The following is a 24,477-nucleotide window of genomic DNA, read 5'->3' on the forward strand; positions in this document are numbered from 1 at the left end:
GCAGATTCAAACCACTACAAATGCCGGAGGAAAGATCACAGAAGCGCTTCACAGGAGGCTCCCAAGCACTGAGGATGTCACCTAGACAGGGGATGAAATGTCTGCAATACAAATTCCCAGCTCGGCGAACAGAACCACAACACTTAATAAGTATACACCTGTCAGGCAGGGAGGAAGTGGTCGAGCGAGGGAGCTGTGGATTACTAAAGAAATTGAATCTCTTGTCAAGAGGAAGAAGAAGGTTTATGTTAGGATGAGACGTGAAGGCTCAGTTATGGCGTTTGAGAGTTACAAGTTCGCCAGGAAAGCCCTAAAGAGAGAGTTAAGAAGAACCAGGAGGAGACATGAGAAGTATTTGGCAGGTAGAATCAAGGAAAACCCTAAAGCTTTCTATCGGTATATCAGGAATAAAAGAATGACTAGGGAAAGATTAAGGCCAATCAAGGATATTAGTGGGAAGTTGAGCGTGGAGTTCGAGGACATGGGGAAGTGCTAAAATGAATATTTTTCATCAGGATTCACACTGGAAAAAGACAATGTTGTTGAGGAGAATGCAGCTACTAGACTAGATGGGATTGAGGTTCACAAGAAGGAGGAGATAACAATTCTGGAAAGTGTGAAAATAGATTATTCCCTGGGCTAGATAGGATTTATCTTAGGATTCTCTGGGAAGCCAGAGAGGAATTTGCAGAGCCTTTGGTTTTGATCTTTATGTCCTCATTGACTAGGAATAGTGTCAGAAGACTGGAGGATAGCAGACGTCCCCTTGTTCAAGAAGAGGAGTAGAGACAACCACGGTAACCCTGATAGACAAGTGAGCCTTACTTTGGTTGTGGATAAAGTGTTGGAAAAGGTTATAAGGGATAGGTTTTGTAATCAGCTAGAGAGGAATAAAGTGATTAGGGATAGTCAACAAGGTTTTGTGAAGGGTAGGTCGTATCTCACAAACCTTATTGAGTTCTTTGAAATGGTGAACAAACAGGTGGATGAGGATAAAGCGGTTGATGTGGTGTATATGGATTTCATTAAGGTGTTTGATAAGATTCCCCATGGTAGGCTATCGCACAAAATACAAAGGCATGGGATTGAAGGTGATGTAGCTGTTTGGATCAGAGGTTGGTTAGCTGAAAGAAGACAGAGGGCAGTGATTGATGAGCAATGTTCATCCTGGAGTTGAGTTACGAGTGGTGTATAACAAGGATCTGTTTTGGGTCCACTGCTGTTTGTCGTTTTTATAAATGACTTGGATGAGGGTGAAGAATCATGGGTTAGTAAATTTATGGATGGCACAAAGATCGGCAGAGTTGTGGATAGCGCTGAAGGATGTGGCAGGCTACAGAGGGACATAGACAAGCTGCAGAGCTGGGCTGAGATGCAGCAAATGGAGTTTATTACAGAAAAGTGTGAGGTGATTCACTTTGGAAGGTACAACAGGAATAAAGAGTACTGGGCTAATGGTAAGATTCTTGGACTGTAGATGAGCAGAGAGATCTTGGTGTCCATGTGTAGAGATCCCTGAAAGTTGCCACCCAAGTTGATAGGGTTGTTAAAGCAGCATACAGTATGTTAGCTTTTAGGTAGAAGGATTGAATTTCAGAGTCACGAGGTCATGCTGCAGCTGTACTAAACTCTGGTGCAGCTGCACTTGGAGTATTACGTACAGTTCTGGTCACCACATTATGGGAAGGATGTGGAAGCTTTGGAGAAGATTCAGAGGAGATTTAATGGGATGTTGCCTGGTATGGAGGGAAGGTCTTATGAGGAAAGGCTGAGGGACTTGAGGCTGTTTTTGTTAGAGAAGAAGGTTGAGAGGTGACTTGATTGTGACATACAAGATAATCAGAGTGTTAAATAGGGTGGACAGGGAGAGCCTTTTTCCTCGGATGGTGATGGCTAGCTTGAGAGGACATAGCTTTAAATTGAGGGTTGATAGATATAGGACAGATGTCAGAGTCAGTGTCTTTACTCAGAGAGTTGTAGGGGCATGGAACACCCTGCCTGCAACAGTAGTATACTCACCAACCTTAAGGACATTTAAATGGTCATTGGATAAACATCTGGATGAAAATGGAATAGTGTAGGATAGATGGGCTTCAGATTGGTTCCACAGGCCAAAGGGCCAAAGGGCCAAAGGGCCTGTACCTGCGCTGTAATGTTCGATGGTCTATGTAATTCACAAAGGCACTATGGCCAGCATTTTCTATATCCACAACTACGACCATCTAGTTGGACAAGAGTAGCGGGAATACATCGGAACGCCACACCTACATGCTTCCCTCCCGACTTGGATATATGTCACTGTTCCTTTGCTGTCACTGGGTCAAAATCCTGGGCCTCCCTCCACGTCAGCATTGTGGGTGCTCCTACATTTCAAGAATTGCAGGACTTCAAGAAAGCAGCTCATCACTATCTTACCTGGAGCGTTTAAGGGTGGGCAATAAATGTTGGCATTGCCCAACCAGGGGCTCACAGCTTGGTAAAAAAAAATAAAATTACATTTTCAGTTCAAAGTGGGCTTTTACTTGGGTAATGAAGAGGCATTTATTATAGAAAGGATTACCTAAAAGTAAGATTAGTTTAAAGCTGGTTCACTAAATTAACACTCGATAAGAGACATTGTTGCCTCCTGATAGATAATAATAGCTCTATGCTACATTGCAGTAGATTATCGAACAAACTGGTGTAGAACCAACATTGGCCAACTTCGAACTGATTAGCTCCTCCCAGAGACAATCATTTATCTTTTCATTGGTGGAGCTACTCTAGTGTGGATGTATCATTTCTTATACAGCAGCCCAATAGGCCTCTAGTTGGCCATCAAATGACCAATTAAGGGCCTCTTTCAGCCTGAGAGGGGCTAGGTCAGCTGCCACATACACAAGTAGAATATCATTGGTAGTGGCAAAATGGCAGACATCCCACCTCCTGACATCCAATCAATTTTAAAGGCCCTTAGTTTTCCCACTCCTTCGTGGGAACAAATAAGTTCTTGACCCACGCTGGAATCCACCATTTTTTTGTAAGCATGTGACGACTGGATCTCTTCAAAGAGCTGATCTGTATCTTTTTATTTCTGTGATCCTGCTTATTATAGAGTTATAGAGTTATACAGCATGGATCCTTCATCCAAGCAGTCCACACCCCACAAAGTCCAAACTATACTAGCAACTGGATTGAACAGTTTGCTAACTTATCTTTAACAAGTCCCGATTTGTTCCAAGTGTTTGAAACTCACACATAAATTATTGCAGGTGATTATATTCATATGCAGCCTGCTTTTCATCTCATTTTCTCAAATTTAAGGGGCAAAGGCCGAATAAATAGTTCTGTCACTCTCAATTCATTCCAAACCATTACACAGCTTCGATCGCTAGCCACTATTACCCAAGCATCGTATGAAATGTTAGAATGCAAACATCATTTGGCACCAAAGGTCTTACTTTGATTCTGAGTACTGATTATGGTGTCTGTAAAGTGGATCATATAAAATTGATAATTCATTTAAGAAGAGTCATACCGGGCCTTGATACATTAACTGTTTCTCTCTCCGCCAATGTTACCTGCTAGGTTTCTCAGAGTTCTCAGGTGTTTGTTATTCACTTCAGAGAACAGATTAAAGCTGTGCGGCCCGAGTTGATATTTTTACCAGCTCTAGTTTACCTGACTGTGCAACCTCTGAAACAGGCTTGTCTTGTACATGAGCCATGTGTCCAAGGATGGAGAAGATGACAAATCCAGCAAACACACTCGTAGCACAATTTACAATGCAGACCACGATGGAGTCTCGGTAACAGTTGTTGTGGAACTTGTTGTAGGATGACAGAGTTATTAAACTGCCGGAACCCAATGCAAGAGAATAGAAAATCTGTGTTGCGGCATCTTTCCAGACCTGGTAAAAAGAAAGGTGAATTAATCAGCACTGGGAGATTTCATTCGATGGACAAAACTACCTTGAGCATAAGGAACATGAAGTGCATTAGTCCTACAGCTCAATGGTGAATTGACTGAGGGAATCTCCCTTTGGTTAACACTATTTCCATTCAACACTATTTTGTCTCCCTGCCTGCCTCTTCCTCTAATATTGACTTGATTCTCCACTTCAAGTCTGAAAAAGAGTTGATAATTCTATTATTCTGTAAATAGACATTCACATTCCAGTTCTTTTTTTAAACAAAAATAAGATGAGACTTTTCATTACAAAATAAAGGGTGAACTAAAGGGTATCAAAATCCCACTCAATTAAACACCAAGTTTCGATATTCCTCAAAGTAGTGTTGTGAGCCCAACCATTTGCAAGCTGTTACCTCAATGGTGTTCCATAAGGTCAAAGGTGAGGAGATTTGCTGATGATTGCACATTGCTCAGTGCCATTCGCAATTCCCGAGCTACATCTCCTGGAACTCCTGGGGCATGGGCTGGTCCAGGAATGGGGATTCATTGCAGCCCGGAGACTGGGAGACCTTCTAGAAATCTTGGAGAGCTTAAGAAAACCTGAAGCCATGTTTGACAAGAAGGACTGTAAAGTCGAACATTATTTCTTATTTGTCTGCCTTTATATGTTTCTGTCAATTCGACAGAAGATGAAGCTGTAATGAAGCAATTTCTTTTTATTCATGTTGTAATCCAAAATGGTGCAGGATTGTAGCAACAAAATATTTTTGCTGTATTTTCCCAAATACATGTGACAATAAAAATTATTCATTCATTCATTCACCTTGCACTCATCAGAACTGATGTAAAAATGATAAATTTCAAATGGAGCAATAATTCTCTGCAGAAGAGGATGCTGATTCGTTGAGCAATGATCTGATCAAAATGATGATTGTACTGTAGGATATCTTTGATGTGCCCTCCTTTAGCTCGCACAGTGAGCAAATGGCCCAGGTTCCGTCTATGAGGTTACCAATAAGGTGAATAAGCTTTTGGAGGTACAGGCATCCCAAAGTGTATGGGGTGGCATGGTGGCACAGTGGTTAGCACTGCTGCCTCACAGCGCCTGGGGTCTTGGGTGACTGTCTGTGTGGAGTTTGCTCATTCTCCCCATGTCTATCTGGGTTTCCTCCCACCCTCCAAAGATGTGCAGGTTAGGTGAATTGGCCATGCTAAATTGCCCATAGTGTTAGGTGCATTAGTCAGAGGGAAATGGGTCTGGGTGGGTTACTTTTCACAGGGTTGCTGTGAACTTGTTGGGCCAAATGGCCTGTTTACATATTGTAGGGAATCTAATCTATTGTGGCCAGTGAAGGTGGGATTGTGGTAGACAGTCAATTAGATCACTGCCTGTTGATTATTCATATATTCACTGAAGACTACAATTTTCAAAGCTGAAAACTACTGAATCTACATTGTCTGGAAAGTATAAATAGCTCAAAACTTTGACCAGCAGGTGAAGATGGCTATTTCACATGTTGCTAACAGTGACACCATGAGTGGCAACAAAAACAGGAAAAACTCAGCAAGCCTGGCAGTATCTGTAGAGGGAAAGTAGTTAACATTTTGGGTCCAATGACCCTTCTTCAGAACCAATTGGAGCGATGAAAAAGTTGTTTTTTTTTAATGCAGAAGATAGGGTGGGAGGAGAGGGGAGGGGTGAAGGAGTAAATAACAGTTGGGAGATAGAGCCTGAAGAGAGCGAAGAATAGTTGGACAGACAAAGGAGTGAATAATGGTCAACCGAGGAGAATTACTAGCTGCTAATGGGGACTATCAGAAGCTGACATAGGGTTGTGTGTAACAGCAGCACATGTGACGTTGTAACAGAACAGATGCAATGAAGACGGAGGAACTGGGTAAATGGAATAAAGTTTTTACAGGAAGCAGGTGTTAGGATGTATAGTCAAGCTAACTGTCACAGTCAGTGGGTTTGTAGCGGATATAAATGTCCAGCCTATCCCAAGAAACAGAAATGGCAATATCAAGGAAGGGAAGGGAGGCTTTAGAGGTGGACCAGGTCCAGGTGACAATAGGGTGGAAATTTGAAGTGACATTGATAAAGCTTTCCAATTCTGGACAAGAGGGGGAAGCAGCATCGATGATGTAATTGATATACTGGAGAAAGAGCTGTAGGTGGGGGCCAGAATTGGACTGGAACAAGGATTGTTTCATATACTCCACAAAGAGACAGACATAACTGGGGCCCATGCAGAGACTCATGGCCTTCCATTTGACCTGAAGAAAATGAGAAGATTTAAAAGAGAAGTTGCTCAGAGTGAGGACGAGCTCGACCAGATGGAGGAGGGTGGTGGTCGATGGGGACAATTCAGGCCTTCTTTCAAGGAAGAAGAGGCGACCCCTGAGACCATTAAGGGATATGGGGAGAATGCGGGTAAGTGGCATTGAAATGCCCATCCTCCATCATTGAATGGCAGAGTGGACTCAATGAGCCGATGGTCTTACTTCCATTCCTATTACTTATCGTAATATCACCATGAGTGGTATTTTTAACTAACAGAATACTGACGATAAGCTGAACATGCTACCTTCCATAACAAATGAGAAAAGTGCTATGTTTCAGTGCCAGTGTGATACCAGTTGCATAGGCTGCACACCACAATGATTGGTGACTCATATTAAACAGCAAATAATCTTGAGTATTCCAAGAACAACTTTAACGCGCAGTAAAAGATTATCAGCCAGTCTCACAATACAGCAATATCTTTGATTGCTAGAGGTTCCATATATTCATCTGAAGACTCTGTCTTCTGGAAGCACAAAGAACATCTCAAGGACAATAGTGTCATCATGCATGCTCCATGGCAATACTTTAACCAATCAGATTGACTTGCCAAACAATCATTTTCTCTTTATGCAGTATAAGTTATTGTTCCCTTTAAGCTTTAGAAATCTTGTGATTGTGTCCTGACCAGCGCAAGACAAAAAGCTTCAGTGGCACATTTATTTTAGAGTAATTCTTGAATAGTATGCACATTTCAGCGGGGACTAGACTTCACTTGATAGAGATGGAAGTACGAGGTGCTAATGTCAGAGTTAATTGGGAATGGGGGTGTTGGGAGGAGGTTTGAGGGGAGCATCATCAGTAGCACAGAGCAGTAGGCCAAATGACTTGTTCTGCAAGATTATTTTAAGCAACCCAATGTAATCTATCCTCTCTTGATTCCAATCTAATTTAATTGTTTAGCATTCATTCACAGCTCTAACTTCCTGTCAACAACATTCCCTCAAATCTGCATGGGACTAATGATCCTCACATGGTGATCAGCGTCGACAAGGTGATCTGGGAGGTTCTGGAAATCACTGCCATACACAGGCCTCAGGGATCCACATAGGTAAGAAAATTAGAGGCAGCACTGTCTGTCAGCCAAAACCATGGTGTCAAAATTAACACTTTGGAATTCTATAAGAGCTCTCGATTGATCCTGCTGTGCTGGTATTGGATAGGCCAAGGGAGAGGACCATGCCAAGCACCCAGCCAAACAGGGTTCCCTGCCATGGACTGCTGCTTTTGCAGAAGCAACATTTTTATAGGAGGAAATACAAAGAATGGAATCAGTTTCTCTCTTTTTGAACAAACACTTCAAAAGCAACACTTGTCTTTCAGTTGAAATCCTAAGGATTATTCTGGTGTGGCTTACCTCAGCATCAGCCAGTCTGGAGAAGTTTGATTGGCTTCCGATGTAGAATTCAATTCCTTTAGAAGCTCCCTCCAGGGTAACCCCACGGATCAGGAGAATGGTCAGAACCACATAAGGGAACGTCGCAGTGAAATAAACCACCTGAGTGCAGAGAGAAACTTGTTAGATTTCCCTGTACAGTTGGTGAGGCACTGACAATATTAGATCCAATTAAATGGTAAATTAACCGAATTGTGGTTGATGTCGTTGAGAGGGCGGGGGACAGTGTAAGGGGTTAAATTGGCCAACGTCTCACCTCCCCTCCCTTCTCTCACTGTACCTATAAGGGCTCCATCAGTGGCATTACATGATCTGTTTGCCAGTGGGCCACTTCAAGGCATGAAATTGTCAACAATTTTGTATTTGAGGATCTGATCCTGCTGTGCTGGTATTGGATAGGCCAAGGGAGAGGACCGTGCCAAGCACCCAACCAAACAGGGTTCCCTGCCATGGGCCACCTCACAGTGCCAGGGACCCAGCTAAGATTCTAGCCTCAGGCAACTGTCCATGTGGACTTTGCACTTTCTCCCTGTGTCTGCATGGGTTTCTTCTGGGTGCTTTGGTTTCCTCCCACAGTCCAAAGATATGCAGATTAGGTGAATTGGCCATGCTAAATTGCTCATAGTGTCCAGGGATGTGTAGGTTAGGTGCCGTGGTTAGGGGGAAATGTAGAATAATAGGGTAGGGGAATGGGTCTGGGTGAGGTGCTGTTTGGAGGGTCGGTGTGGACTTGCTGGGCTGCCGGGCCTCTTTCCACACTGTAGGGATTCTGGATCTAACTCTAACAGGCTAGCCCCTTTCAACTCCCTTCATCTCAACTAACAGCCAGGGAGAGAGACATCTGTCCCCCTGTATAATTCAGACTCATGACCATCATCTGCTCAATCACTTCACCCAAAACAGTACAATCTCTCAGAGCAATTGGAAATTGCCCGCGAGTCTAAGTGACTGAAACCCTTAAAATGAGGGAAGCATTTTGGAGTTTGGGGGAATTGTTGCTGTTCTTTCCCTCAGGAGAAAGATCTTCAGATCTCCCTCAGGCCTGAAGTGCTGATGAATTATGGATCTCCCATTTCCCAAAGTGACACTGTTAACATCACCTGGGAGATAAATCAGCCCCTTCACAAGTAATTTATAAATTCTAGGTTTACTGTTGCAGAAAGTTTGTACTTTGTCATTGGTTTTAATTCAATTCATCACCGATCATTTACCTTTCCTGAAGATTTGATTCCTTTCGATAATGCTGCCCCAACCATCAGCCAGGCCAGAAGCAGACAGAGGGCTAAATACCAGACTATCTCCCCAGTCTCATCCATTGAACTGGAACGGCGTAAAACCACTTTACTGAAGAAAATGACAGCCGTCATTATTAGATACTGTGCACACGAATATTTAGACAAATATGCTTTCATTTGTAAATTTCTTGTAAATTTGTAAATTTCATATTAAAGAGCAATAATTCTGCTTTCAAAGGTTACATAAAATTTACAACACAGGATCCATTGAACTTGACTCTTTGCACCAAACTCTTTCATCGATGTCTTCTTTTCTCTTTCTTATTTCAAGCTTCCCTTTAAACGCAACACTGGTGTTTGCTGCAAACATTCCAGTTACCTTCACATTCTCGGTGCTATCTCGTTTAGAAAAGGTCCTCTGTTTTTATCATGCTATTTTCTGGGAGATATGATATTTTTATGTCTCTTGAGCTAGACTGATTCAGTCATTAAACAGGTTCTACTACCCTTCCCAAGAGGAGTTACTGGCCCAGCTGTGCAGGTTATAGGTGCAGCTCTCTGCAGCAATGTACTTACTCCCAGTATTGCTCACTCGGACCCTGGTGAGGAACGGAGATTTCTGATCCATTCAGACAAGTTTCATTGTTTGCCTGCAGCCATGTTGTATTAACGATTTCAAAAGATCCACCATCCAGAGTGAAATTGCAGAGTGGATCTAGAAAGTGTGAAATGTGTGTTTGAATTAGTATTCTTTGGGAATGCTGCTCCTATCTCTCATGGTCACTGTTTCACTCTGCCTGAACAAGTCTAATATTTAGAATACACGGGCGAGATTACACACTGCAGAACGCTGTACAGTCCGCACATTCCAGCACAGTTTGGCTCTCTGTTTGCTGCAATAATGGGTGTTTTTTAACAAATTTTTCGATCTGACAAATCACAAATCTAAACAGAGGCATTAGATTGCAGTTTCTGCAATGAGCTGCTTTTCACAGAATAGACTATGGGAGGCTTTTTTCATTTTTATTAGTGTTAGGGTGTGAGCACTAACAATAGGACTCTCATTTGTTCTGCTTCTCTACTCCATCTTGAGAAACTGCTGCTGCATTGCCTTTTTGAATTGCTGTAGTCCAATGTGAGTAAGTTCTACCATAGTGTTTTCTTTCTGCAGTGGTTTAATACAACAGAGTGGCTTGCTCATATATTTCAGAGGGCATAAGATTCAATTCAGAGTCACATGTCGGCTGGCCCAGAATGCCAGATTTACTCTCAGTATTGAGTGTCCCAGATGTCAAAAGGCACTGTCCTTTTAAGGCAGCTATGTGACATCCAACATTTGAAGCTGGAGTAAACAAAAAGGTCTCAATCTTACTCTGTACCTCAGCAGACAATCAGACTGATTACCAACTAATCAGTCAGTCAGTCGGTCAGTCAGCCAGCTAATTACACAAAAGAGAAAGTGAGGACTGCAGATGTTGGAGAGTCAGAATTGAAAAGTGTGGTGCTGGAAAAGCACAGCAGGACACACATACCAAACAACCCCACCACCCTGTGGCCATCCATTTCAACTCCCCCAAGGACATGCAAATCCTGGGCCTCCTCCACTGACAAATCAAAGCCACCCACCAATTGGAGGAAGAACATCTCATCTTCCACCTTGGGACACTTCATCCATATGGCATCAACATTGACTTCACTAGTTTCCAAATCTCCCCTCTCCCCACCTCATCCCATATCCAACCCTCCACTCAGCACTGCCCTCTTGATCTGACCTCTCCTACCTGTCAATCTTCCTTCCCACCTATCCATTCCACCTGCCTCACCAATCTACGACAATTATGGTAAAAACAATGACTGCAGATGCTGGAAACCAGATTCTGGATCAGTGGTGCTGGAAGAGCACAGCAATTCAGGCAGCATCCGAGGACAGGCAAAATCGACGTTTCGGGCAAAATCTGCATCCACCTATCGCCTTTCCAGCTACCTACCCTCCCCACCCACAGTCTTCCCAGCCCCCTTCCTAATCCACATTCCCGATGAAAGGCTTATGCCTGAAACATTGACTTCCTGTTCCTCTAAGGATGTTGGCTGACCTGCTGTGCTTTTCTAGAGTCACACTTTTCATCTGAGCCAACTACACATGTACTGTACTAGTAAGAGCTCTTGTGGTGCAGTGGTAGTGTCCTTATTTCTATCCTTGGAAGTCTAGGTTCATGTTCACCTCTAGATGTATTTCATAGTAACTCTGAGCAAGTTGATTCAAAATATCTATAATATAATTAAGTAAATAACCAGGACTATACGCAGGTCCAGACACTATATCAGTTCCATTGTTGGTTGCTAATAAATTTTCAGATATCCAACTCAATTAAAAACCCAAATTTTCATTTTTGTTACATGGTATATGTGTCCTGCAGCACTTTTCCAGCACAACACTTTTCGATTCTGACTTTCTGACATCTGCAGTCCTCACTTTCTTTTATATGTAATTAGCTGGCTGAATGACCAACTGATTAGTTGGCTATCAGTCTGATTGTCTGCTGAGGTACAGAGTAAGATTGAGACCTTTTTGTTTACTATAGCTTCATATAGAGTCATAGAGTCATATAGACGTACAGCACGGAAACAGACCCTTTGGTCCAACCCATCCATGCCGATCAGATATCCCAACCTAATCCAGCCTCACCTACCAGCACCCGGCCCATATCCCTCCAAACCCTTCCTACTCATATACCCATCCAAATGCCTTTTAAATGTTGCAAATGTACTAGCCTCTACCACTTCCTCTGGCAGCTCATCCTATACGCGTACCACCATCTGTGTGAAAACGTTGCCCCGTAGGTCTCTTTTATATCTTCCCCTCTCACCATAAACCTATGCTCTCTAGTTCTGGACTCCCCAACCCCAGGGAAAAGACTTTGTCTATTTATCCTATCCATGCCCCTCATAATTTTGTAAACCTACATCCAACAGATGTCCATGCTTCAGGCTCTCTGCCTTTATTCATGATGAAGGGCTTTTGCTCGAAACAAACAGCCTCAAGCTCCTTGGATGCTGCCTGAACTGCTGTGCTCTTCCAGCACCACTGATCCAGAATCAGCCTGTTCAGCCTCCCCTATAGCTCAAATCCTCCAACCCCGGCAACATCCTTGTAAATCTTTTATGAACCCTTTCAAGTTTCATAAACTGTTTCCGATAGGAAGGAGACCAGAATTGCACACAATATTTCAACAGTGGTCTAACCAATGCCCTGTACAGCTACAACATGACCTTCCAACTTCTGTACTCAATACTCTGACCAATAAAGGAAAGCAGGAATGCCTTCTTCACTATCAAATCTACCTGCGACTCCACTTTCAAGGAGCTATGAACCCGCACTCCAAGGTCTCTTTGTTCAGCAAAATTCCCTAGGACCTTACCATTAAGTGTATAAGTCCTGCTAAGATTTGCTTTCCCAAAATGCAGCACCTCCCATTTATCTGAATTAAACTCCATCTGTTGGATTCTAGATTAGTGGTGCTGGAAGAGCACAGCAGTTCAGGCAGCATCCGAGGAGCAGTAAAATCGATGTTTCGAGCAAAAGCCCTTCATCATGAATAAAGGCAGAGAGCCTGAAGCATGGACATCTGTTGGATGTCATGTAGCTGCCTTAAAAGGACAGTGCCTTTTGACATCTGGGACACTCAATACTGAGAGGAAATCTGGCATTCTGGGCCAGCCGACATGTGGCTCCAAATTGAATCTTACGCATCGGCTAACATATAGAAAATCATATTATTGATGAAGGACAATAGCGAACCTGATGATTTTAATGGCAATTATCAATTCAAACTATTTCTGCCCTGAGATTTGTTAGTCTGAATTTAACTTGTCTATTTGTTTGAAGGGGCATTTGGACAGTGGTCCCTGGAGAACAAATCTGAGCATCTGTATTACCAACCCAGAACTAGTACCACAATGTTGCCATCCTCTCTAATTTCTAAGAGTTTCTGTGTCATTCAATAGAACTTGAACAGGAGATCAAAGGAAAGCCCAGAGAAATAGCACATGATGCTGCTATAACCTGTGATCTCAATTCAAAGGATGATTCCACCATAAAACATGCCTTCATTGTCGTTTAGGGCATCCAATTTTAAGGCACCAACCCTTGCAACAATTGCAACACAGCAAAATATGACAATTGTAACACAATTTCACTGTGGCACATGGCTCAAATAATTTACATATTAAGCATCTAAGGAACTTAAAAAGATTTTTCCAAACTCGTCAGCTGCACTCCATTGAGGAGATTGCCCTAGAAACCTTTGATTCTCAATGCTTTATTGCTTGCACAGTAATCAAACCAAGCAACAGCTCCTAGCTTCCCGTTTTTCTGAGATTTGGAGAAGGTTTTCATCATGGATGCAGGAAGTGGTTAGTATCGACTTCAAAATTATCTGTTCCCCTCCACCTAATCTCGTTTCAGATCTTGGAACTGATTGTATTCCATATTAAATTAAAAAGAACTATTGAATTTTTCCTCACAGAGCAGAATGAAAGAATAGGCTTTGACAGTTCCAGAGCTTCATATTGCAGTACACAAAATGGGTTGGGCCACCATGGGGAGAAACGAAACAGATGTTGCTTTAAAAGAGCTCCTTCGAAAATATGATAGCTCAGAAAGTAAAATCAAAAACCTTGATACCTGGAAATGAAGATATTGCAACTCTGCTCCATTTTAAAGTGCGCAAGATGGGTAGGACTGGTGTAGATCTTTCCTTACCCACACATGAGATATGTGCATGGCTGACGGCACCAGCATTTATTGCCCATCCCTAGTTGCCCTTGAAGGTGGCGGTGAGCTGGCTTCTTGATCCGCTGCTGAAGGTAGACACAGAATGCCCTTAGGAATGGAATATGAGGATTTTGTCCCAGTGACATATTTCCAAGTCGGGATGGTGAGTGACTTGGAGGGGAGCTTGCTGGTGGTGGTGTTCCGTTGGCCCTGTAGATGAAAGTGGTTGGGTGTTTGGAAGATGCTGTCTCAGGATCTTGGGTGAATTTCTGCATCTTGTAGACAGTGCACACTGCAGCTCTGTGAGTCGCTGAGGGAGAGAGTGGATGCTTGTGGGTGTGGTGTCAATCAAGTAGATAATGACAAGCTTCTCAAGCAATGGTGGAGCTGGCTGACTATCAGTGCATGTGCTCGTGAGGCAAGGAATAGAAAGATAGGAGAGATTAAAGTCTGGCTAAGGAGGGTTTCAGGTTCTTAGATCATTGGAACCTCTTCTGGGGCAGAGGTGACCTGCACAGGAGAGACAGGTTGTACCTAAATTGAAGGGGAACTAATAATCTTGCAAGGAGGCTTGCTAGTGCTACTCAGGAGGGTTTAACATAGAGTGACAATGGGTTTTGAACCAGAGCAGCAGGTCAGCAAGTGGAGGGTTGAAGGGAAGGTACATGTTAGGACCGGCAAGTCAGAAAGGAAGGACAGGCAGGTAAATGAAAATGATGGTATTAATGGGCTGAAGTGTGTTCATTTCAACACAAGGAGTATTGTAAGTAAGGCAGATGAGCTGAGGGCCTGGATCAGGAACATAGGGCTATAATGTTGTGGCCATTGCAGAGCTTGGTTGAGAGAGGGACAGGACTGACTGCTCAACTTTCCAGGACTTTGTTGTTTGAAAGAAGATAGAGAGGAAGGTGAAAGAGATGGAGAAGTTACTAATCAGGGAGAATATTACATCAGAGAGGACATACTGAGACAATATGGGCAATATGGGCTCACCCACTGAGACAATATGGGCAGAGCTCAAAAATAAAATGGGTGTAATCATTCTGATAGGATTATGTAGGTACCCCAACAGTCACTAAGGCATTGAAGAACAAATATGTAGGCAGATTATGGAAAGATGTCATTAAAAACAGAGTTATCATAGTGCGTGACTTTAACTTTCAAATATTGACTGGGACTCTCTTACAGCAAGAGGCTTAGATGGGTAAGAATTTGTTAAGTGCATTCAAAAGAATTTCTTGAAACAGTATGTGGATAGAGGAGGGGCCATACTGGACCTTGTGATCGTTAATGAGCCTGGCCATGTGACTGACCTTTCAGTGGGACAGCAGTTTGGAAACAGTGATCACAACTCCTTAGGTTTGAAGATAACTATGAACAAGGATAAGTCAGGACTTTGCAGGAAGGTGTTGAATTGGGGGAGGGAAAATTATGTCAGTATTAGACAGAAGCTAAGGTGTATTAATTGGGAGGAACTGTTATGTGGGCAAATCCACCTTTGATACGTGGGAGTTGCTTAAAGACCTACTGAGCAGAATTCAGGACCGGTAGGTTCCAGTAAGGAGGAAGGACAAGGAAGGCAAGGTAAGGGACCCTCAGATAATGAGGAAGTTGCGAATTTAGTCAAAGGAAAAAAAGTAGCATAAATAGGGTTTAGGAAACTAAAATTGGTTAGGGCTGTGACAAATAGAAAAAAAAAGCAGGAAAGAACTCAAGTAGGGAATTAGGGAAGCAAGAAGGGGCCATGACATGGCCTTGGGAAGTAGAGTTAAAGAGAATCCCAAGGCATTCTATAGATCAATTAAAAATGAAAGGATAATGAGGGAGAAGGTAAGACCATTCAAGGATAAAGGAGGGAATTTGTGCTTGGAGGCAGAGGATGTTCATGAGATCCTAAATGCATCACTATCCCACAGGATGAGGATATTGAGGATAGTGAGATTAGTGTGGAGCATGCAAATATGCTAGGGCATTTTCAGATCAAGAAAGAAGTGGTGTTGGGTCTCTTGAAGAGCATTAAGGTGGGGACGTCCCCAGGACCCGATGATATCTACCCAAAGGCAAGAGAGGAGATTGCTGAGGCCTTGACCAAGATCTTTGTATCCTTATTAACCACTGGAGAAGTCTGGGAGGACTGGCAAGTAGCTAATGTTGTTCCTCTGTTCAAGAAGGGAAGTAGAGATAATCCAGGAAACTATAGACCAATGTGTCTCACATCGCTGGTTGGGAAGTTATTGGAGAGAATTCTTTGGGATAGGATTTATGCACATTTGGAAAAGCAATGAACTAATTGGGGACAGTCAGCGTGGCTTTGTGCAGGTCAGGCCATTTCTTACTAACTTGATTGGGTTTTTCAAGGAGGTGAAAAAGGTGATGATGAGGGTAGAGCAGTGATGCTGTCTACATGGATTTTAGTGAGGCTTCTGACAAGGTCCCTCATGGTTAAGATGCATGAGATTCATGGTGTCTTGGCTGCATGAATTCAGAATTGGCTTGCCCATAAAAGGCAGAGGGCAGTGGTGGAAGAGTGTTTTCTGGCTGGAGGGCCATGACCCGTGGTGTTCCATGGGGATCTGTACTGGGACCTCTGCTGTTTGTGATACATATAAATAACTTGGATGAAAATGGAGATAGGTGGGTTCGTAAGTTTGCAGAAGACACAATGATCAATGAAGTTGTGGATAGTATAGAAGGTTGTCAAAGGATACAGCGGGATATAGATCATTTGAAGATGTGGGCAGAGAAATGGCAGATGAAGTTTAACCCAGGAGTGATTGAATATAAGTGTGAAATGCTGCACTTTGGGAAATCAAATACTAAGGAAAAGTATTCAGTTAATGGCAGGGTCCTGATCAACAGGGATCTTTATGTACAAAGGGATCTTGGAGTTCAAGTGCATAGCTCCCTGAAAGTGGCCACACAAGTTGGTAGGGTGGCAAAGAAAGCATATGGTATGCTTGCTTTTATTGGGTGGGGAGAAAAGTACAAGAGTCAGGGTGCCATGTGCAGATTTATAAGACTTTGGTTTGTCTTGAACTTAGTTGGAACCATGATGTTCAATTCTGGTCACTACATTACGAGAAGGATGTGGATGCTTTGGAGAGGGTGCAGAAAAGGTTTACCATGATGCTGCCTGGATTGGTGGGTGTAAGCTATAAGAGGAGGCTAGAAAAACTTCTCTGGAGTAGCAGAGTCTGAGGGAGACTTGATAGAAGCCTGTCAAATTATGAGATGCATAGATAGGATTGATGGTCAGAATGTTTTTCCTAGAGTTGAAATGTCTAGCACTGGGGAGCATGCATTTATGGTGAGAGGGGAAAAACTTCAAAGAGGACATGAGCAGCAAAGTTTTTACACAGAGAGTGGTAGGAGTCTGCCAGAGGTGATGGTGGAGGCAGATACAATAGAAACACTTAAGGGACTTTTAGATAAGTACATGAATATGAAAGGATTGGAGAGATATGAATGAAGGGCAGGTAGAAAGTATTAATTTCATTTAGGGTCATGTTTGAACATAGAATGTAGAACATTATAGTACAGAACAAGCCCTTCGGCCCTTGATTTTGCACCAACCTGTGGAATCAATCTGAAGCCTATTTATCCAACACTATCCATTTTCATCCATATGTCTATCCAATGACTATTGAAATGCCCTTAAATTTGGCAAGTCTACTATTATTGCAGGCAGGGAATTCCACACCCATTACGACTTTCTAAGTAAAGAAACTACCTTTGACATCTGTCGTAAATCGATCACCCCTCAATTTAAAGCTATGTCCTCTCATGCTAGCCATCACCATCCGAGGAAAAAGGCTCGCACTGTTCACCCTATCTCATCCTGTGATTATCTTATATGTCTCTATTAAGTCACCTCTCAACCTCCTCTCTAACGAAAACAGCCTCATGTCCCTCAGCCTTTCCTCATAAGACCTTCCGTCCATACTGGGCAACATCCTAGTAAATATCCTCTGAACCCTCTCCACAGCTTCCACATCTTTCCAATAATGCAGTAGGCAGACTGTATGCAATACTCCAAGTGCGGCCACACCAGAGTTTTGTACAGCTGCAGCATGACCTTGTGGCTCCGAAACTCAATCCCTCTACTAATAAATGTGAACACACAGTATGCCTTCTTAACAACCTATCAACCTGGGTGGCAACTTTCAGGGATCTATGTACATGGACACCAAGATCTCTCTGCTAATCTACACTGCCAAGAATTTTACCATTAGCCCAGTACTCTTTATTCCTGTTGAAACTTCCAAAGTGAATTATAGAGTCATAGAATCATAGAGATGTACAACATGGAAACAGACCCTTCGGTCCAACCCATCCATGCCACCACTTCCTCTGGCAGCTCATTCAATACACGTACCACCCTCTGCGTGAAAAGTTGCCCCTTAGATCTCTTTTATATCTTTCCCCTCTCACCCTAAACCTATGCCCTCTAGTTCTGGACTCGCCGACCCCAGGGAAAAGACTTTGTCTATTTATCCTATCCATACCCTTCATAATTTTGTAAACCTCACATTTTTCCACATTAACTCAATTTGCTACCTCTCAGCACAACTCTGCAGCATATCCACGACCCTCTGTATCCACAATTCCACCGACCTTGATGTCATCTGTAAATTTACTAACCCATCCTTCTACACACTCATCCAGGTCATTTACAAAAATAACAAATGGCAGTGGCCCCAAAACAGATTGATACTGTACACTATTATATACTGAACTCCAGGATAAACATTTCCCATCAACCACCATCCTCTGTCTTCTTTCAGCTAACCAATTTCTGATCCAAACTGCTAAATCACCCTCAATCCCATGCCTCCGTATTTTGTGCAATAGCTTACTGTGGGGAACCTTATCAAACCCCTTACTGAAATCCATATACACCTCATAAACCACTTTACCCTCATCCACCTGATTGGTTGCCATCTCAAAGAACTTAATAAGGTTTGTGAAGCATGACCTAACCTCACAAAACCTGTGTTTGCTATCCCTAGTCAACTTATTCCTCTCTAGGTGAGTATAAATCCTATCTCTTAAAACCCTTTCCAACACTTTACCTACAACCAAAGTAAGACCACTGGCCTATAATTACCAGGGTTGTCTCTACTCCCCCTCTTGAACAAGGGAACAACATTTGCAATCCTCCATTCTTCCAGCACTATTCCTGTAGACAATGATGACATAAAGATCAAAGCCAAAGGCCCTGCAATCTCCTCCCTGACTTCCCAGAGAATCCTAGGATAAATCCCATCTGGCCCAGGGGAACTTATCTATTTTCACACTTTCCAGAATTGCTAACACCTCCTCCTCATGAACCTCAATCCTATTTAGTCTAGTAGCCTGTATCTCAGTATTCTCATCGACAACATTGTCTTTTTCCAGTGAGAATACTGACAAAAAATATTTGTTTAGCACATCCCCATTTCCTTGGATTCCATGCACAAGTTTCCACTACTATCCTTGATTAGCCATAATCTTTCTCTAGTCATTCTTTTAGCCCTGCTATACCTATAGAAAGCTTTACAGTTTTCCTTGATCCGACATGTCAATGATTTCTCATGTCCCCTCCTGGCTCTTCTTAACTCTCTCTTTCAGTCTTTCCTGGCTAACTTGTAACTCTCAAATGCCGTAAGTGAGCCTTCACGTCTCATCTGAACATAAGCCTTCTTTTTCCTCTTGACAAGAGATTCAATTTCTTTAGTAAACCACGGCTCCTTTACTCGACCACTTCCTCCCTGCCTAACAGGTACATACATATCAAGGACATGCAGTAGCTGTTCCTTGAATAAACTTCACATTTCAATTGCACCCATCTCCTGAAGTTTCCTTCCTCATCCTATGCATCCTAACTCTTGTCTAATTGCATCATAATTGCCTTTCCCCCAGCAATAACTCTGGCCCTGCATTATATACCCATCTCTTTCCATCGCTAAAGTAAACGCAACCGAATTGTGCTCACTATCACCAAAGTGCTCACCTACCTCCAAATCCAATATGGCCTTGCCCTTGTTGGCCTGTCTACACACTGTGTCGGGAAACCCTCCTGCACACATTGGACAAAAACTGACTTATCTAAAGTGATCGAACTATAGTATTTCCAGGCAATATTTGAAAAGTTAAAGAGGATGGCCAATGTTGTTTGGCACAACACCACGAGCTGAAGAGCCCGTTCCTGTTCTATGTTGTTTGTTCTATCAACTTCAAGAAGATGAACATTGACAATAGGATGGCAGGAAATCCCCATCCATCCCACTAACACCATTGGAGCACCAACAATGTTGGCCGCTTCTCTATTTAGAACACAACATTTCCAAGTATCGGCGATGTAGGGATTGACATCTACACAAGGATCAGTAAAGCAAGATTTCTATGTGGTGTGACCATCCAGTACTGTCAACATGGTCAGGAAACTGTGACTCTACAAGTCCACCATAGCATCAACTGCAAGCTACACAGATGCAAAGTCAATTGGATGTCTTTCATCAGTGCTATCACTGAATATTCCTTGCAGAGGCAACATTACTTAAGAAGAATTGCTGCAGAGATTAGTCAGAGGCACCGCCTTGATATATTGGAACAGAGCATCGACTTAGGCAGGCAGGGCATGTATTTCACCTCCTTACATGCACATCCTTTCAGAGTTGCAGGAGAATGGATTCCAACAGATGGGAAAGAAAGCAGATCTGGAAACGTACATTAAATGACACACTGCAAAGCTTGTGTGAAAGAGATTGAGGTGGAACAGAGCTAGCAAGACAGTCCTGCTGCTCATTGTTCTATACATTAAGAGCTATCAAGTCTAAGCAAGTGAACTCATACAGCTCAGAGTTCCAGGTAAAGCCTTTCACTTTTAGCATTTAAATTAGTAAGGCAAGGTAAACATTGCAAGGGGGTAACTGCATTGGGGCATAGGGTCAATCACACTCCTGAAACTGACGTCATGTTTTGGCAGTGATTGAATGCTGACTCATCTCACCAACTCTTCCCCAGAGAGATTATACGCTGCAGCGTACAAATATACAAAAGACGGGAACCATTTCAATGAAAACTGATATCACAGAAAAAGGAAACACACAAAAAAAGAAATTCTGCACAAATGTAAGAGAGATGGAAGCAAGAGAAAAAGGCAGGACAGATACAGAGTCTGGAGAGACTATTTAAGAGAGAGAAAAAGAAAGACATGATTGTAAAATCAAAATCAAAATTAGCAGGATCAGAAAAAGAGTGCAGGTGAGAAACAGAGGGGCAAGAAGATTGAGTCTCAGTTTATTTTTATATGTGTAATAGCAAGCAGTTTCTTTACATTCCACAGTACAAACTAACAATTTAGGATTGATTATCCATCAGTCCCAATGACTCAGAGATATGATGCACAATGCTAACATCAATCCAAGTCTTTCTGCTGTATGGTCACAGTGAGGATGGTCACTGAAACTATTGTCCATCTCTCTCCCTCACTCAGACTGACAGAATGAACAATGAACAGTCGGTGTGTACACTCTCCCCAGTAGAAGCTAACACTGTACCTTTGGGAGTCCTGCTGCATGTTTCATCTGCTCCCCACCAACTGAAGCAGTCTGCCCACGGCAGGGGTGATTGGAAGGAAGCAAACAGGTAGTACAGACTGTAGGCGAGGATGCAGGAGTAGTAAACCTCACAGATTGCACCAAAAAGGACCATGGTTATACCAACACCTTAAAATGAAATGGGAAACAAGAGCTAGATTAGATTATAGAAGTTTTTCATAGAATCGCTACACTGTGAAAACAGGCCCTTCGGCCCAACAAGTCCACACCAACCCTCCAAAGAGTAACCCAACCCCCCCAAAATCAATCCCACTACTGTATACTTACCCCACTGACTAATGCACTTAACCTACATATCCAACATAATAGGCAATTTAGCACAGCCAATTCCCCCTAACCAGCACATCTTTGGATTGTAGGCAGAAACCAGAGCAAACCCACACAGACACGGTGAGAATGTGCAAACTGCACACAGACAGTCACCCGAGGCTGGAATTGAACCTACTGCTGTGAGTCACCATGCCATCCCTGAATTTAAACTCTTTTGCATGCATTCAGTTGGTAGGCAAATCAAAGTTATTTTCATAGATTTGGGGAAGTTGTACTTTACTGCAACAAAACAAAGAACTGCAGATGCTGAAGATCTGAAACAAACACATAAGTCACTGGAAGAACTCAGCAGATCTGGCAGCATGCTTAGAGAGAAAACAATGAACCCTTTCAGTCCAGGAACCAGTCTTCAGAACTCAGAAACCTTCTGTCCTGAAGAACGGTCACTGGGCTCAAAAGCTTAACTTTGCTTTCTCACCACAGATGCTGTGTTCTTCCAGCAATTTCTGTTTTTGTACTTTAATGCTTTGGGCTGCAAAATCAGACTCTATCATGCAAGTATTTCCAACATAATGGAAGTGGATTGAGATGAAAATGGTGGGAAGGTGATTCCCACCATCTCCAGCATGGCTCCTACTGGTCATTATGTGGCAGAGAGCAATTGTTCATTGAGTGAATTCTTTGAGTGAGCTGATACTATGCAATAGCTAGATTGTGAGATCAATCAAGATAGAGCCCAGATTTTATGGCCAACCTAGGATTTTGGACACCGCCGCTCAAATGAATGCCCTTTCTAAATATAGGTGACCCCCAACACACCTCTAATAACAAAAATGGTCCATAAGGTCTAGATCCAGAAATCCGATCCCTACTTTCAACAGATCCCATTTTTGCTGGGTGGGGAATAGCAGTGCAATGTGATTCACACGTCTGGGAAACCCAAACACAGCAAAGCTACCCAAGCTCAAAACTGCAACACAGCCCTTAACCCACAATGGATCAGCTCTGAAAACTACAGGAGCCATAAATGTTCTTGAACATCAGATAAGATTTATAACACTCCAGTTTGCTGAGTTACTTAAATGCTCAGGCCTTGATTTCTTTCTAACAGCAGCCTGTCTTTACGAGTGGATGATAAAAAAATAAATCAATTCCACTAATTAGAAAAAGCTAAAAACAAATATAGCTCTCAGGTTTATCATTATACCCTTACTAATGTTTTGTTGCTTTGCAAAAACAATTTTTATCATAATAGGTTCATTGTTTGATTGATAGTCCAAGTAGGTTATTAAAAGATTAGGTATCTTTGTAAGGTTATGAATTACAACCTTTTTTAAAATAGTGGATTATTGCAGGGATTTAAATGCTTTCAATTAATTTTCATGAATGGTGATTTTGTTTTACATGCTGAAAGATGTATTAGGTTCTGTTTATACTCTTTTCCATTACACTTTAACATAGCCCCTAATGACTGCTCTTGAATACTGGGTAAATTGGCATGGAAGGTGGTTGTCAGGGGCATGAGTTTGCATTAGATTGAAATGTGGTAATAAGGGACATAGGGGTAATGAGAGGCCATGGATGTGGATGGGGTATGGGTTGGACTGGATTAGAATGCATGGAGCTTGAAGAATGGAAAGGATTCTGTGGCAGTTTGAGGTGAGATGGATTTTAAAACTGGGATAAAGGTTCCATAGAGCCACTTTGAGCATTTTGAGAAACCCATACCCACCCTTGAAGAGAAGAGCCAGTCATCCAGGGAGTTTCTTGTAAGGTGAATGTGGAGAGTTAGGCAATCACCTGATACCTGTGACCTGACTCCCAAGTGCAAAAGCGACGTCCTGATGAAGGGCTTTTGCCCGAAAATTCGATTTTGCCTGTCCTCGGATGCTGCCTGAATTGCTGTGCTCTTCCAGCACCACTGATCCAGAATCTGGTTTCCAGCATCTGCAGTCATTGTTTTTACCTCCCAAGTGCAAAGCCAGGCCTTTAGAACTATTTCAGGAATGATTTTCAACACAGATAAATGTGGGGCAGAACATTCATCATTTTTACGATTCAAGTGGAAGGTGAGAAACAAATGGACCGACATCCCAAATGACTAAATGTTGAGCCACAAAACCAAAATGAACCCATGGAATTACTTGTAGAAGTATAGAATTGAGAAGTAGGTATATTATGCAAAACATGTAGCAATATTTTGTTTGGCCATGCTTATAGTGCAATATGCTGTTCCTGTTATTTTATAGTAAGGATATAGAAGTACTGGAGCATGTGATTGGCAAGTATTGGGAACAATATATATCACAGAACACAGAACAGTACAGCACAGTCCAGGTCCTTCGGCCATCGATGTTGTGCTGACCTTCTATCCCACTGTAAGATCAAATTAACCTACATACCCTTCATTGTACTATCATCCATGTGCCTATCCAAGAGTTGCTTAAATGTCCCTAATGTATCTGATTCTACTACCACTGCTGGCAGTGCATTCCACACACCCACCACTCTCTGTCTTCTCTCTACTCTCCCTAATTGGCCTGATCCTCACTTTGGCAATCCTCTTGTTCCTCACATAAGTGAAGACCACCTTGGGATTTTCCCTAATCCTAACCACCAAGATTTATTCTTACCCCCTTCTAGCTCTCCTAAGTCTATTCTTCAATTCCTTCCTGGCTACCTTGTAACCCTCTAGAGCCCTATCTGATCCTTGTTTCCTCAATCTTAAGGAAACTTCCTTCTTCCCCTTGACTAGATGTTCCATATCTCTTGTCACCCAAGGTTCTTTCACCCTACCATCCCTTCCTTGCCTAATTGAGACAAACCTCTCCAGCACTCACAGCAAGTGATTCCTAAACAACTTCCACATTTCTGTCGTGCATTTCCCTGAGAATATCTGCTCCCAATTTATGCTCCACAGTTCCTGCTTAATAGCATTGTAATTCCCTCTCACCCAATTAAATACA

At 42.6% G+C, this 24,477-nt stretch overlaps 1 protein-coding gene across 4 annotated transcripts in view; it reads right to left on the reverse strand.

The window, feature by feature from the left end:
* The window catches only part of LOC122557074 (sodium- and chloride-dependent neutral and basic amino acid transporter B(0+)-like), a 95,077-nt gene that overhangs the window by 57,476 nt on the left and 13,124 nt on the right, over window positions 1-24,477 (reverse strand). For all 4 annotated transcript variants that reach the window (XM_043704356.1, XM_043704355.1, XM_043704354.1 and 1 more), the window contains exons 4-8: window positions 21,182-21,349; window positions 9,443-9,581; window positions 8,843-8,975; window positions 7,593-7,733; window positions 3,661-3,889 (exon numbers count right to left, since the gene is read on the reverse strand). In XM_043704356.1, coding sequence (XP_043560291.1) covers window positions 3,661-3,889; window positions 7,593-7,733; window positions 8,843-8,975; window positions 9,443-9,581; window positions 21,182-21,349 — 810 coding nt within the window. The remainder of the gene's footprint in view (window positions 1-3,660; window positions 3,890-7,592; window positions 7,734-8,842; window positions 8,976-9,442; window positions 9,582-21,181; window positions 21,350-24,477) is intronic.

Source organism: Chiloscyllium plagiosum, chromosome 15 (assembly GCF_004010195.1).
Source record: "Chiloscyllium plagiosum isolate BGI_BamShark_2017 chromosome 15, ASM401019v2, whole genome shotgun sequence".
Classification (NCBI taxonomy): Eukaryota; Metazoa; Chordata; class Chondrichthyes; order Orectolobiformes; family Hemiscylliidae; genus Chiloscyllium; species Chiloscyllium plagiosum.